The sequence below is a fragment of the Pan troglodytes genome, chromosome 13, assembly GCF_028858775.2.
Source record: "Pan troglodytes isolate AG18354 chromosome 13, NHGRI_mPanTro3-v2.0_pri, whole genome shotgun sequence".
Taxonomy (NCBI): Eukaryota; Metazoa; Chordata; class Mammalia; order Primates; family Hominidae; genus Pan; species Pan troglodytes.
The window spans coordinates 74,461,538-74,476,933 of NC_072411.2; the positions used below are offsets into that span (position 1 = coordinate 74,461,538).

At 42.2% G+C, this 15,396-nt stretch overlaps 1 protein-coding gene across 6 annotated transcripts in view; it reads left to right on the top strand.

The window, feature by feature from the left end:
- The first annotated feature begins 14,723 nt into the window (after window positions 1-14,723).
- ITGA6 (integrin subunit alpha 6) overlaps window positions 14,724-15,396 on the top strand; it is an 80,177-nt gene continuing 79,504 nt past the window's right edge. Inside the window, exon 1 of one of the 6 annotated variants that reach the window (XM_016950041.4) lies at window positions 14,724-14,840. Coding sequence is in view for 5 of the 6 variants with exons in the window: in XM_515909.7 (XP_515909.3) it covers window positions 15,159-15,340 (182 nt within the window). In the remaining variant the exon portion in view is untranslated. Of the gene's footprint in view, window positions 14,841-14,951; window positions 15,341-15,396 lie in introns of those variants that run through there. The other 5 variants (XM_515909.7, XM_003309416.6, XM_054679946.2 and 2 more) reach the window with 5 other exon arrangements.

Below are 15,396 nucleotides of genomic sequence, written 5' to 3' on the forward strand. Positions count from 1 at the left end.
TGTAAGATCTGATTTTAAAAGAGCAAAAACAAAACCCTTAGCTCTTTGAAAACCATGATTTATATAATGCATTCATTTTCATATAGGCCAACATTATATTGGTTTTTTAAAACAATGCTTCCACATAGGTAGATTATTCTTAATTTTAGGTCATTTTTCTTTTTCCACATTAATATTTCCTTAACTTATTTTTGGGTGGGAGGATTCTGCCCAAAAGTTAACCATTTTTATTCATCTACTTTTTGCATCAGGTTTTTCTCTTCACAAGGAACAAAGACCCTCTTGAGTTATCTAAGGCCATGGGGCTTGTCGTAAGGGTCCTTGTGGGCTACAATGGAACCAAGCACCACCAGAAATCTTGGCAGCTTGGCACAGGGCCACTGTCTGGCCTCTCATGTTCATTCATGTGTGTCTCCTCCCGTTCCCCTATTCTCTTTCATTCTGCATTTCTATCTCATTCATCTCTCTAAAGTGACCACCTTGCTCTGCTCCCTCAAAGCTCCTGTTCTCTGTGGCCTTGGCTTGCACATGCACTTGGCCACAGTGATCTCTCTTCTCCTTTCCCCACATCGTAACTTTCCAACTTAAGTTCTGGTTGCCAACTGGGTCATTCTGTCTTCCAAAGCAAATTCCCAAGAGTGAGGATTTGATAGGACCAGCTCATTTTTTTCATTCCAGCCTGTGGAGTGACTGAGGCTCAAGAGTGACCCAGCACCTTATGTCAGGTGTTCACCTATGTCCCTCTTCATGCTGGGCATGTGAAATTGTCATTCAAAGAACATGCAGCTGGGAGCAACTGATCAAGCATTGTGATTGATAAATATCTGGTACATCTTAAGTGAACCGAATAGTTTTCATAGAACTATTCTCCCCACTTTCTGAGAGGGAATTTTCATTATCTCCCAGAATATTAACAATTCTACTAAATTTATTGTCATATAAAAATTGGGGGCATATATTCTAATGCTTTTTATCCACCTAATAAATACTGATATTAAATAAGATTGATTGTAAAAATGAACCCCATGGGAGTTTCTTCTGAATATCCCAGGTGGAAACTGTCCCATTGAACACTACTACCTTTTGAGTTCAATCCATAAGCCAAAACTGTAACTCATACCAAAATAAAGTCAAAGAGTATACTTTTTCTTGATGGGTAACCTATAGAGTCCCAGGTTCTGGGAAGCAGTTGGGAGTGGGGGTTGCTTGCACAGGCTCTGGAGCCAGCCTGCCTGGGATCAAGTCCTGGCTTCAACACTTCTGAGCTGTATGGTGTGGGGGGCTTTTGTGACCCCGCTGCTCTTCACTTTTCTTGTATATAAAATGGCACCGCTAAGAGTATTTGTGAGACAGGCTATTGTGAGGATTTAAAGAATTAATCAACCTAAGATGTTTTGAACAGTATCTACTACAAGGTAAATACTCCACAGAATAGTTACATTGTCACAATTAATTCCATAACCTTTTGTTGAATACCAACTATATAGCTTAAGCTAGTTTCAGGCGGAGTTCTGTGAATTTTACAATCACAGTGGTCTTTTTATTAAGCCATTTTTAAAATTTTATTTTTTTAAATTGACAATAATTGTACATATAACAGACATGTTTCAATACATATAATGTATCATGGTATAGGGTAATTACCATATTCATCATGTCAGACATCACTTCTTTGCTTTGGGAACATTTAATATCCTCTTTCTAGCTGTTTGAATCTATATGTTATTGATTGTAGACATCCTACACTGATATAGAACACCAGCATTTATTCCTCCTATCTAGCTGTAATTTTGTATCCTTTAAAAATCTCTCCCTATGGCTGCCTTCCCCCTACTTTTCCGAGCCTTCAGTCACCTCTGTTCTGCTTTTTACTTCTATGAGATCAACTCTTTTTTAGCTTCCACATATGATCGAGAACATGCGAAAATACAGATGGATTTCCTAGTCGCTTTCTATCAGTCTATGTGGCCATAATTTTATTATAGAAAGAAATTAGACAAGTTGCTATGCCAAGCTCTTTACAGAATCACATTGGTAATTTTCTGTCATCTTCATATGTATTATTTCATGAATTTCCTATTATGAATATTTCCAACTGCCGGGATCAAATTGAGAACAACTGCTTGATTTTTACTGTCTTCCAGAATATTAGAGACTTAATTTAATTAATTCCAATGAAAGTTTCCTTAAGTCAATATAAAATATTTTACAAAGATCATTCTGTGAATCTTACAGTGATGTTGTTCTTTGCATTTCCCCCACTGCATCACTTCTGGGTGTAGTGACTTGAAGCATAAATATATTGGTATGAGAGTCTATACTGAAATAGACACAGCAGGCCTTCTTGGATCCAAGTTCAATAAAAAATGAAGTTTGGCATTGCTAGTGATCATCCTGAACTAAGCTGCAAAAATTCTGCTCTAAGGTTTTGTCAAACTAAATAGACTTATATTACTAAGTATACATATCAGGTTCACTGCCTGTAAACAGGCAGCCTCTCATAACCTAGTGGTAAACATTTTGATTAGTGAGAAGTGTTTTCACATCTGCTTATTTGAAGCACAAGTGTTTTTCTCCTCCTCACAGAAAAATTAGGATAAGGCAAATATCATCAGCTCCATTCATTTCCACTTGCAGTTTCAGCTAGTATGTAAATACAAGGCTCGGAGGACCAGAAGATGTCTGAAATTAACACAGTATTATAACTGCATTGCCCAATGCTAGGGACTGATGGGAAATTGGCATTCCTAATAGAGCTGTGGTGAATATTCATTTTTCCATCTGGAAACTAAGTATGTGTGAATTTAGGAGATTAAAAACTGGTGTGACTTCAGCAGTATAACTATATAAACTTTATAGTCTTGAGAGTGAAATTCAAATCAAAAATGTGTTTCTGTAAAAGTATTGAATGAGAACTAGAACTGAAACTAATTAAGTCCGTTTGTCAGAAGTAACATAGGGCACAATTACATTTTAAAGAGAACACAGGTGGGGGATCCAAGACCATACTTTGATCACTATTTTAGAGACCATAGGAACTTGGAGAAGTTCTCTGCTCAATTCCTCCACAGGATTCCAATTTCAATAAGAGTTGCCAGGATCTCCTTAGAAATACAGAATATTGGAGAAATGGAAGGAAACAGTAACTGGAAGACAAACGTTATGCCGTAAATAAAATCCTGTAGTTAGAGCTTGGAGTGAAAACCTTCTGGGGATTGACAGCTCATTCCTCTCTTAGAATTGCTCTTTAGAAATTAATGGGCTTGGCTTTGTATCTCCAACTGTTCTTCACAAATGAACCAAACTGGGAATCAGTTGGAGTCACTGAAGCTTAACACAACTCCAGCTATTGTTTACATGGCTCCCATGAAACCCCTGTGGCAAACTGATTAGATTTACAGTTCATTCGATAAGCCTGTCTGCTCATGGCACATAAGGCAGTGAACCTTTTCACAAAATGAAACTAGAGCTGGAGAGGGGGGAAAACACAAAATCTTTAATGAAGAGGGAGGCTAAGAGACTTTGGTAGAAGATCTTTTAAGTTTGTAGAAAGCCTCCCTTGTATTGGAGTTCGTAGACTCCACATTGAATTGACACTTTGGGACTTGCCCTCCTGCCTACCAGAAACTCTACAGTGCCGTTTTCAAATTCTTTGTGATCATAGGTATGTTTAACACCAATAAGAACTAAGGATTGGAAAAGACTCTTTAAAATAAAGATGAAGTGGGCCAGGGAGCACCGTGTGGATCCATGGAAGCGATCACCAACCACACGATGTCAGACAGAGCTGCTTTTGTTTCTAGCTATCTCCTATCCCCACCCTAAACCAGAGGCTTGGGGGAAGTGTGTAAAACCTATCCCAGTGGCACATGCCTTGGACCTATTATTGAGTGGTTGGGAATTAGTCATGGAGCCATAAAGTCATCACCCCCAAAACTCTTTTTAGTCCCTTTTTAGCCAGTATAACTGATCTCACTTCTCAAAAAGCATGACTCAATCACTTTGTAGACCCTGGCCTAGCACTGCAGACTTGCTCCCACTGTGACAATGGCAGAGGAAGTGGTCAGCTTCTGAATAGAAGCTGACACCCACCATCAGAAGAGTCCCTTGTGGGAATTTTACACCATCCATTGCTTCATCACAGACTGCCTTAAAACTTAGTGGCTTGAAGCAACAACCATTTTATAAATACCTCTTAATTCTGTGAGTCTGTGATTCAGGTAGGGCTTGGCTGGGTGGTTCTTCTGCTCCATTTAGTGTCAGCTGGGGATACTCGGTTATTCAGCTGGTGGGTAGGCAGGTTTGTAGATTCCAAGATAGCTTTACTTCCACAGTCTTGGCCTGGACAGCTAGAAGGATGGGCTCAGTTGGACCTCTCCCTTTCCATGTGGCCTCATATTCACTCCACCATGGAAGCTAGGCTTCTTACATAGTGGCTTAAGGTTCAATAATGAGTTCCCAAGAGTCCTAGGAATAAGACATAAGATTTCTTATATTTCAGTCCTGAAATTCCCAGGTCATCATGTCTGCTAATTTCTATTGGTCAAGAAAGTCACTAAGTCCAGTTCAGATTCAAGGGAAAGGGAAATAGACCCCACTTCTTAATGAGAGGAGTATCAAAAAAAATCTGTAGCCATCTTGAATCTGCCTCAAACACTTTCTTTTGACCTTAGAAAAATAATTCAGTATTCTATATCAAGTCATTTTTCACATATCTTACCCAAAAATGGAAAAGAAAATAGAAAAAAATATTCTTTAGAAAAGAAACCCAAATTTTTTTAAAAAAGGCATATTCCCTATTCAAAAGATGCCATATTCTCTGCCAGGCTTGGTTTCTCTTAGAACATAGGCTCTAAATTTGGTTTTGTCGGTGCTCTTCTCCCCACCAACATGGCTTTTACTTCTTTTTTTTTTTTTTTTTTTTTTTTTTGAGACAGACTCTCACTCTGTCACCCAGGCTGGAGTGCAGTGGTGCGATCTCGGCTGACTGCAACTTCTACCTCCTGGGTTCAAGCAATTGTCATGCCTCAGCCTCCCAAGTAGCTGGGATTACAGGTGCCTACCACCACGCCTGGCTAATTTTTTGTATTTTTAGTAGAGATGGGGTTTCACCATGTTGGCCAGGCTGGTCTCAAACTCCTGACCTCAAGTGATCTGCCTGCCTCAGCCTCCCAAAGTGCTGGGATTACAGATGTGAGCCACTGCGCCTGGCCCATGGCTTTTAATTCTATCATGAACTCAGTACTTAATAATATTCATTAACACTTGAGAGATCCATTAAATGGAATATATGACTGGGAGTAATAACCTAGCTTTCAAATGGATAACTCTTACTGTCAAGCTTGAATAAATCACAGAGAAAATTGATGTTTAGGTAAAACAACACAGCCCATAAGTATTAAATTCTGGGACTCACACATTGAATGCTTCTTCCCATTCCTTGCATCATGGTCTGCCATCTCATACTACAACCATACTCCTTCACATACCTCCGATGTCTCCAGAATTCTATGTACACTATAGTTGTGGCTTTGAAGGATACCATATCATCCTTGCAGGTGTGAACAGAGGCCATTTCCTTCAGTCTTTTCATTTTCATTGCAATGAAAAGGCACATTCGTAGTATTCTTCAAGCTCATAAACCTTAGCCATGTCTGCTATGATACTCAATGCATGCCTTCTCCCAAATATTTTCCTGAGAAGACCTTGCTGGCATTGAGCCTCTTACCATCTGGATATGTACAGTTGGAATAGGGAGAGGGCAGGGTGCAGAGACTGACCCAGTTATTTACCATTGGGTGGGTTGGGCAGTGGAGGGAGAAATGGTTAGAGAAGTCTATCATCTCAACCATTTCCTTTCTAGTTCATGTCACCATGTCTTTGTATGGTGACTAAAGGATGGGACACATTGAAGATGGTAGCTTTATGAGTATCTTGGCACAGTAGACCAAAGAGTGAATCAAATACATTTTCCAATTTATGGAATCTACCCCTCCCAGAACCCTGCTGCTTTGTTCAAGGGGCTTCTCAATTTGCAGTCATCATGGCCCCCTTTCCAATCTACACTTCTCTCCCCATTTTCCCTCCAACCGCCCCAAAGTCCTGCTCTAGGAATTTCCATTCTAGATTATGCAGCTCATCTTAACTTTTTCCTCAATATCTTTGGATTGTAGACAGCATTATAGCACCAGAGACCTTGAGTCCAAAATGGTGCCTTGCTGATCAGCTGACTTGATGCAGTTTTTCATTTCCATGAGAATTACTCATCTGGGTAGACAGCATGTACCCTTTGGATAAAGTACACTGATGGGTATGCTCCATTTTAAGAATGTAACACAAGGATGACACATTTTCTAAAAATAAAACAATAACAACAACAACAAAAAAATCCTTTCAACTTCAAAGAAGCCTTTTGGCATAAAAATGATGATTGGTAAAAACCCTTTGGTAACATAGTGATTTTTTGGTAGCTTCTGTACCAAAGTGTTTGGCATCAGGGATAGAAAAATGACCAACGCATGGTCCCTACTCTGAAGGAACTAAGGATTTAATAGTAGGCATCTATGTAGGCAAATAAATCACAGTGTCCCTCAATGTGAGATAAGAGAAAGGGATATGCAGACTGTTGACTAGGAAGGGAGAGCTGGGGCAGATGGAAAGAGTGTCTACTTAATGCCCACCTTCCTCTTTGAATTTATCGTAAGTGTAACCAAACCTAGATTCTGCTACTTGCTGCCCAAAAGCCAAAACTTGAGAGGCAAGAGTTGGTGGGAGGAAAAGCAGGTTTATTCGGAGATCCAGTAAACAAAGAAGATGGTGGACTAGCATTCTAAAGTACCATATTAAGACAGTACAAATTTCAGGCTCTTTTTATGTTAAAGACAGAGGGAAGAAGAGAGGGTTGGGATCAAGAGGTGACCAACGACCGCAGACATCTGGACGCCAATGAGGGTCTGAGGAGGTTGGGAACAACTCTGTCCTTGGTCAGGTCACAACACTCCTATAAATCTTTAACAAAACATAGTTAATTGTTTACATACTTTCCCTTTAATCCCAGAGTTCATTGCAAAAACTACATGATTGTTGTTTTTGCATATTTTCTCAGTGCTCCAAAATTATCCTAGCTTACGTGCAGGCTAAAGGCTCCTTAAACAAAAATGGAGTTTGCTATGTTAGTTCTTTTGCTGTTTCACTGTTACATAAGTGGCTGATGGCTGGAGTATAATCTATAGCTATAAATCCTTTTGATTAACATTTGAAAAGGTTTCAACTTTGGAGTATATTTTCAAAATACACATAACTCTCAAATTATTTTCCCTGCATTTGAATTATTTTAGAAATACAGATGAGAACTGTTTATAAGCACTAGAGACATTGCTAGCTGACTGTAGTGAGCACATAAAGAAAGTCTCAGAGAAATAGATGTATTTTGGTTATTTACAGAGTATAAATTAGGAAATTCTAAAAGCCCTCCAAAATCAAAGAGGTGACTGTCTCCCATACTCTTACCTCCTTTTCAACCAATGTGGCATTTACCCAACTGTTTCTGTAACCAACAGCAACCAGGGGTGGGTTGGCTACTTGGGGAAAGTAAACTTCTGGGGCAATGGATTGGAGGCTCTATTTCCTAGTAGGGCCCAAGGCTGAAAAAATTCACTGTGGCTTATTGGATTAAGTGGGGGCACAAATCCCCCTAAGTAGCCTTTCTGTGCTTTGCATCCTTCTGTAAGCAGGATGAACAAGTAGCATGTGTTTATGCCTGAACATCCCAACCTAACTGACAACGTGTTACTGGTGTTTTTTTCCCCGCCAGAAAACACATTGGCTGAAGATCACACGGTACAAACTGCTACAGTTCCTTGTTTGGGAAGCAGGAGATTTGGTCTCCATGGAGAATTTCTCTGCCAAGGCTGAAGAAGGGTTCAATGGAGTAGTCTGGGTTATGAAATCAGAAGTCGGGAAATCCCAAATTTTAATTTGGTCAGAGAGACTGACATTCTTTTTAGGAAAAGTCCCTGCTTTAGTGTCTCCAGACATAAAATTAGGACACTGGCTTTTGCTTTGTGGAGATGCAGACTTTAGGGTTGAAAAGATTTTTGAACATGAAATGTGATATAAGTATCTGTGAACCCATTTTTCTCCTTTTTCACCAGGGAAAGTTCAGAAATACGTTGTATAATGCAGAAACGTTTGGCCCTTCACTTTTGGGCATGTGATCTGGGACAACAAAGCCATTGCAATAGGGACATTCTTGGCTATTAGGTGGTTCAGATTTCTACGTTTTTTTCCTCCTTTCTTTGTTATTTGTTCTATAGAGTAGTGTGTTCACAGGGCAGAATTTATTGCATTGCTTCAAATGTTTTGTTAATGTGCCATAAGAAGGGACCTGTTAAATATAGTGACTACTTTTCACCTTCCAATGACTTGCTTTCCAGATTCAAAAATGTTGAAGAAATTTTAAAGTTCAAGATTTGATTTCCCTAACAAGTGACATGTCCTCATAACTATCCTGTCAGCTTATTTTAAGTAGTATAAGCTGCTTTAATATTAGCAGCAAGATGTATTCAAGAAGATAAAGCTCCAAACAAAATAATGATAAGTTGGCTGTGATTGTGGATAATTCATAGTGCTAACTTTCTCCTTGGCTGAGCAGGTTGTGATAAGGACGTGTTCAGTAATGTCCCTGTGCTTTTGTCTCTTTATTCCCCCCAGGCCTCCTAGCTAGCTTGTCGTCTGAACTGTTTGTCTCTTCTGAAGTTCCGGCGGACACAGAGTTTGGGACCCACTGTTACTTCTCCAAATCCTGGCAAAAGACAGAAATGGTTCAGACCCAGAGTGAAGCACAAACTTGTTTCTATGCAGACCTTGGCACCAGGAAACTATCATATGACAGAGATTATAGATGGCTCTTTAACAACATGGGTTTGAACCACAGGGGCCCACTTACACATGGATTTTTTTTAAAAAAACCTCTCAGATTGAAAATACAGTATTTGCGGGATGTGAACCCGGTGAATGCAGAGGACCGACTTTGTCTATATGCGGATTTTCAGGGCTGACATCAGGATTTGAGTATGCATGGATTTTGGTTATGTGCAGGGGTCCTGGAACCAATCCCTTGTGTATACCGAGGGATGACTATATTTGCCAAGCTATAACGATAAGGAATGGTTTATGCTGACCATTTAAATGATGCAAATATGGGGCACAAGTGACCTCATTTGCATATTGCCTCTCCCTATGTTTAATCTCCATTATTTGAAGTCCTCTCGTTTTATTTTCTAGTATGCTTTCTTCACCTACATTTTCACAGCTACTATTTTATTTCAGCGTGCATTTAATAGTAGACATTGTACTATATACCTCACTTATATAATCTCACTTAATCCTTATAACAACCTGATGAGGTAAGAATTCTGGCTATTTTACAGATTAGAAAATTGAGTCCTAGGCCAGGGGAGGTGGCTCACGCCTGTAATCCCAGCACTTTGGGAGGCCAAGGTGGGCAGATCACGAGGTCGGGATTTCGAGACCAGCCTGACAAACATGGTGAAACCCCGTCTCTACTAAAAATACAAAAATTAGCTGGGCATGGTGGCACGCACCTGTAATCCCAGCTGCTTAGGAGGCTGAGGCAGGAGAATCGCTTGAACCCGGGAGGCGGAGGTTGCAGTGAGCTGAGATTGCACCACTGCACTCCAGCCTGGGCGACAGAGCGAGATTCACTCTAAAAAAAAAAAAAAAAAAAAATTGAGTCCTAAAGAAGTTGGGTAACTTGCTCCAGGCCCTCAGCCGGGAAGAAGGTGAGGCTAAGCTGCCTTCCATGAGTGTTTGCCTTAATCTCACCTGATACACTCCACAGATCACTGGCTTAAGTCCTAACTCAAAATCAGCCTTCCCCCCACCCCCCCACAGGAGATATTTTTATAGAAAGCAATGAATTTTTTTCTTTAAAGAACTTAATTTTAAAATGTCTACCCCATGTTTGGTCTTTCAAGAGTGCATTGCGTGTGGCATGAGACGTACATAGCTTCATGTTTGTTTCTAATGAAGGTGGGGATGGAAAACCAAATTTGTCAGGTGGGGATTTCACCCCAGCCTTATGACTCAGTTTTAGATTTAACTTGATTCATTTAAGGTTGGAGTTTATTTCTGGCTGGCAAAATATGGCTTCCTGGCTTAGAAAAATTCCCTCAAAACAAACTTGAAAAAAGTTTGCCCACCTAAAATGGCAACGTGAAACACTCTACATTTTAATGAGCTCATTGTAAGTGAATCAGAAACATTCAAATGCAATTTACTTCAAAATAGATCTAGGTGTTAAAATAAGGAACAGCTGGCAGTATGGAGTCTCCTGATCCCAACCAAAGGCAGGTTTGCCCCTATTAAATGGTCTGTGACTTAGAGCGAATAAAATGTCACTTTTTTTTTTAAACACAAAAGCATTAAGTTTCAGTGTAGAAGAGAAAACTCTGAACACTAATATAAAAAGACAAATAAAAAAACAGTATGGGAAAACTCTGTTTCTTTCTCTGGAACAAAAAATCTGCCATTGAATAGTAGAATCCCTAGTCAGAACAGTTTATTAAGTTTAGTTCACGAAACTATAAGTATATTGTGGTCAATGCATAGCTCATAAAAGCCGTATCTTGAAAGACTGTACACAGGTGGGAGCTCTGGTTTTGATGCAACATTCTAAGTGCTTTAGATAACATCAACTCTACTAATCCTTAAGAGAAAGCAACTACTGAGGGGTAGATGACATGTTGTTATTTCCAGTTTACAGCTGGGAAAACTGAGACATGGAGAGATTAAATGGCCTTGTGGCTAGCGTGGAGCAGAGGCAGGATCCGAAATAAGGAACTTGGGTTCCAGAGACCATGTGCTACCCACTCTCATGGATGGCCTCACATTAAAGGGCTCCAGGAAATATGTAAAACTGTTGGGATAATGTAACCACAGAAAGAGAATAAAGAGATGTTTTCAATAACTAGTTTCTTGAGACGGAGTGTTGCTCTGTTGCCCAGGCTGGAGTGCAGTGGTGCAATCTCGGCTCAATGCAACCTCTGCCTCCTGGGTTCAAGCGATTCTCCTGCCTCAGCATCCTGAGTAGCTGAAATTACGGCACCTCCACCACGCCCGGCTCATTTTTGTATTTTTAGTAGAGATGGGGTTTTGCCAAGTTGGCCAGGCTGGTCTCGAACTCCTGACTTCAGGTGATCTGCCTGCCTCAGCCTCCAGAAGTGCTGGGATTACAGGCATGAGCCACCACGTCCGGCCTAATAACTAGTTTTTATGTTGCATGAAAAAAGCAAATATATTCTCTGCTGTTAGTGATGATGAAGTCAATATAACAGTGAACATGATAACAAAATGATTAAAGTAGGTCTCAGGGAATGGAAAATATATTAGGTATGACATGGATTCTTCAGACTTCTCCATAAATGACCAATATTCTAAAATTATTTTGAAAGCTCTTCTACAGAGGGTGGGATATAGTACAAATAAATAATTTTATTTTGAAAAGTGTACTGGTAAAACATAAGAATTCAAAAGCTCTCACCTGAGCAAATGCATCTATGCATAGCTTTCACTGCCTTTTAATTAAAAATGTTCAGTTTATAGAAGTTTCTTCTGTGATGTGTTATTTCGTTTTCTAATCGGCCCTTTTTTTTTTTAGACACGGTTCTGCCAGTTAACTGGATTTGTAGGGCCCTTCTTGCACTGTGCATGTCTTGTTTTCATAGGCATGTGTGCTAGCACACACACACACATGCCCCATGCCCTATATACTCAGCACACCTTTATCACCAAGCTATCTCTCTCCCTTTGGTTCCAGACAAGTATCTTCCTGTCCCAGATTTTGTTTTCCCCATTAAAACTGTGTACTCCCTCCCCAGGTCTTTAATTTTTAGGGCTCTGAATTCTTTTATTCCTTTGGCCCCAGAGATTGATGTGTCCTCAGTGGATCCAGAATGACCTCTAAACCTCCTTTTTGTAAGACACTTTTGTAAAACACCCAACTCTGTTTTACAATGGAAATAACAACTGAGTCACAAAACTTGATTCTTTTTTTTTTTGAGTCAGAGTCTTGCTCTGTCACCTAGTCTGGAGTGCAGTGGTGCAATCTTGGCTTACTGCAACCTCTGTCTCCCCATTTCAAGTGAGTCTTGAGCCTTGGCCTCCCGAGTAGCTGGGATTAGAGGTGCCCATCATTAGACCCAGCTAATTTTTGTATTTTTAGTAGAGACGGGGTGGTGGGGTTGGGTGGGGGGGAGTCTCACCATTTTGGCCAGGCTGGTCTCGAACCCCTGACCTCAGGTGATCCTCCCACCTCGCCTCCCAAAGTGCCAGGATTATAGGCGTGAGCCACTGTGCCTGGCCAAAACTTGATGGTTATAGTCAGAAGGAGCTGACAATCTTCAAATAAATTATGTCAAGAGTGAGGGTTTGACTCAACTTCAAGTATCTTTGGCATCTATGTTGAGAGTGAGAGTTTGACTCAATTTCAAGTAGGTAGGAGACAGGTGGCAGGTAGGAGCACTGAGCTAATAAGTTTTCCATTTGCGATGGGCACTTGACATATTCCAGAACAAGACTCCCAGCCTTGTTTTTCTTTATCTGAACCTCTTCCCACACAAGCATAATTTGCTTCAGTAGTGCTATACATGTAGTTGTGATATTTAAATTTAATATTATTTAGAATTTCAATTTGAGCACAATCTGTGTTTGGGATAAAGTAAATAACTCTGGCCATTCATACATCATCCACTAAACACATCTTGGGAAGACAGGAATGAATGGTCCACAGAATTACTCTTAGAAGCAAGGGGTGATATTCAGAATAGTTAACAGCTGGTGTGACATGGGGATATCCAAGCAGAGGGAGCCCTTGCTGCATCAGGGCTTAAGGGCTTAAACTTTCATTTGCTAGGTTGTGAGGAAGTTGCTTAGTCCTAGGAAAATGGGCAGGGCAGGGATGGTTGCCTGTGAGGAACTAAGGGCAGCAGCTTTTATCAACCAATTCAGAATATTTCAGCAACCATTACAGCCAAATCACCAGCTCCTGGCTGAGTACACTCTGCAGTGAGGTTCATTATATTATGGCTATAATAGTCTGGACCCCATCTCTCTGGAATAGTACATATTTTACACAAAGGGAAAAGGCTAACTTGCAACTTATTTGCATGAAAAATCACGTTGCAAATACTTCTTAGTTTACTAGATTGTCTCCAATAGTTTCTCAACCTTATCAAGATATATTTGTTAAAACTGTGTGCTCTCCAAAATCATCTACTGAATTTAAACCACTGCACCCCACTTTGGACTATAATTGACTGGAGTTACTGATTGGAAAGGAAGTGGTACACACCCCTAATATACTGACGGACTTACTCTGACAGCTGCTACCACCTGTGGGGACCCTTGATGATGTTCACGCAGCTTTTCTGAGTGGCACATGCTGTTCTCTTGAATACTCCTTGAGGTGAAGAAGAGGCCACCCCTACCCCTATGCACACATAGCTCCTGCTCTTTCCTGGGGCTGCACCCTGCTTGTATTTCCAATGCAGGGATGTCAGATTCCAAAGACGGCTCCCCAAGGCATTCCAGAAGGCTTCAGGCCAGCACGTCCCAACCTTTTCATGCCATGGGACCCCTTTGGCAGGCTGCTGAAAACCAAGGGGTTCTTCTCAGAATAAGGGTTTTAAATACATAAAAGAAACCACAAGAGGTTACAAAAAAAGCCAATAATATTGAAATGTAGCTAACAAAATGTTTTTAAAAATTTGTGCTAGAGCAATATATATGCTTCATTATTGACATATAATATCTGGCTGATTGTCTAATTACTGTTATTTGAGATACTTGCAACAACTGTGATGTGATGTAAAAACCTATGGTTTCTAGTGATTACTAAGTCATAAATACTTATCCTACTGCTACTGTACTTTGTTGTCTACGTTCATAATGGCAAAACGTGCTAAATGTCAGAGGTTGGTGAAAATTAAGATGTAAATTTTTTCTCATCCAAGTTCCCAGTACTCTTGAATTAATTATCTCTCCTCGGGTTAAGAACCCCTGCAGGATAAGGTTGCCCCTAGGGCCAACACCTCACTGGAGCCCCGCCTCATGTCCTGGAGGCAGGAGCCTTCATGCCACCTACACAGAACTCGGAGCTGTCTCTTGGCCCAGCAGTTCTCCCCACAACTAGTTCTGAAAGTCCGGGGCTAGGAAAGAACGGCATCGTCGCCTGAGCTCCTGGCGCCACTTTAAACAACCCATCCTTGACTTGCGTGACTTCTTCCACAAGCTCTCCTGGTCACCTGGGCAAAATCCTAGGTGATCTGGGGACAAGGCGGAACTTCGGTTTTCTGATCTGCAAAAAGAAACACCTACCTCATAGGGCTGTTAGGATGAATTGAGGTAATGGCTGGGTTGTGTACATTATACAGCACTATCAAGGTGTGCGCTGTGATCATTTTTGAGGGTTGTTAGGTGTTTGAGGACCCAGAACAGTCTACACAGCTGTAGTCCCCAAGTGTTGGGCACGCCTTAAGCGCTCCATAAACACCTGTAGAAATGAATGAATGACGTATGCATCTGCACGTGGGCCCACATCTGCAAGAACAGGCTGCTCAGGCCATGAGGCCCGGTGCATCACCTGCACTTCTCTTTATAACGGGTAGTAAAGTCTCCCTCGCTCTGTGCTACTCGGCAACCACAATTCTGTCCACAGAGGGCGGCGCAGTGGGGCTGCATCGCCGCGAGCTCGCCTCCGGGGCTCCCACGTCGTGGCTTCCGGGCAGGTACCGGGCCGCTGGAGACGCCAGAGCCGGCGGGTAAGGTGCGGGCGGTGCGCCGGGCCGCGGGCGCGCAAGGAGGGGCGAGAGGGTGGGGAGGGGCGGGGCCGGCGTCCTCGTCACTTGATAAAACGCCTGCGAGTCTCCAGAGAACAACGGGCTCATTCAGCGGTCGCGAGCTGCCCGCGAGGGGGAGCGGCCGGACGGAGAGCGCGACCCGTCCCGGGGGTGGGGCCGGGCGCAGCGGCGAGAGGAGGCGAAGGTGGCTGCGGTAGCAGCAGCGCGGCAGCCTCGGACCCAGCCCGGAGCGCAGGGCGGCCGCTGCAGGTCCCCGCTCCCCTCCCCGTGCGTCCGCCCATGGCCGCCGCGGGGCAGCTGTGCTTGCTCTACCTGTCGGCGGGGCTCCTGTCCCGGCTTGGCGCAGCCTTCAACTTGGACACTCGGGAGGACAACGTGATCCGGAAATATGGAGACCCCGGGAGCCTCTTCGGCTTCTCGTTGGCCATGCACTGGCAACTGCAGCCCGAGGACAAGCGGCTGTGAGTTCCCGGACCCTTCCCACCCCCACCGGGGCGCCGGCCTGCGCGCGAGTTGA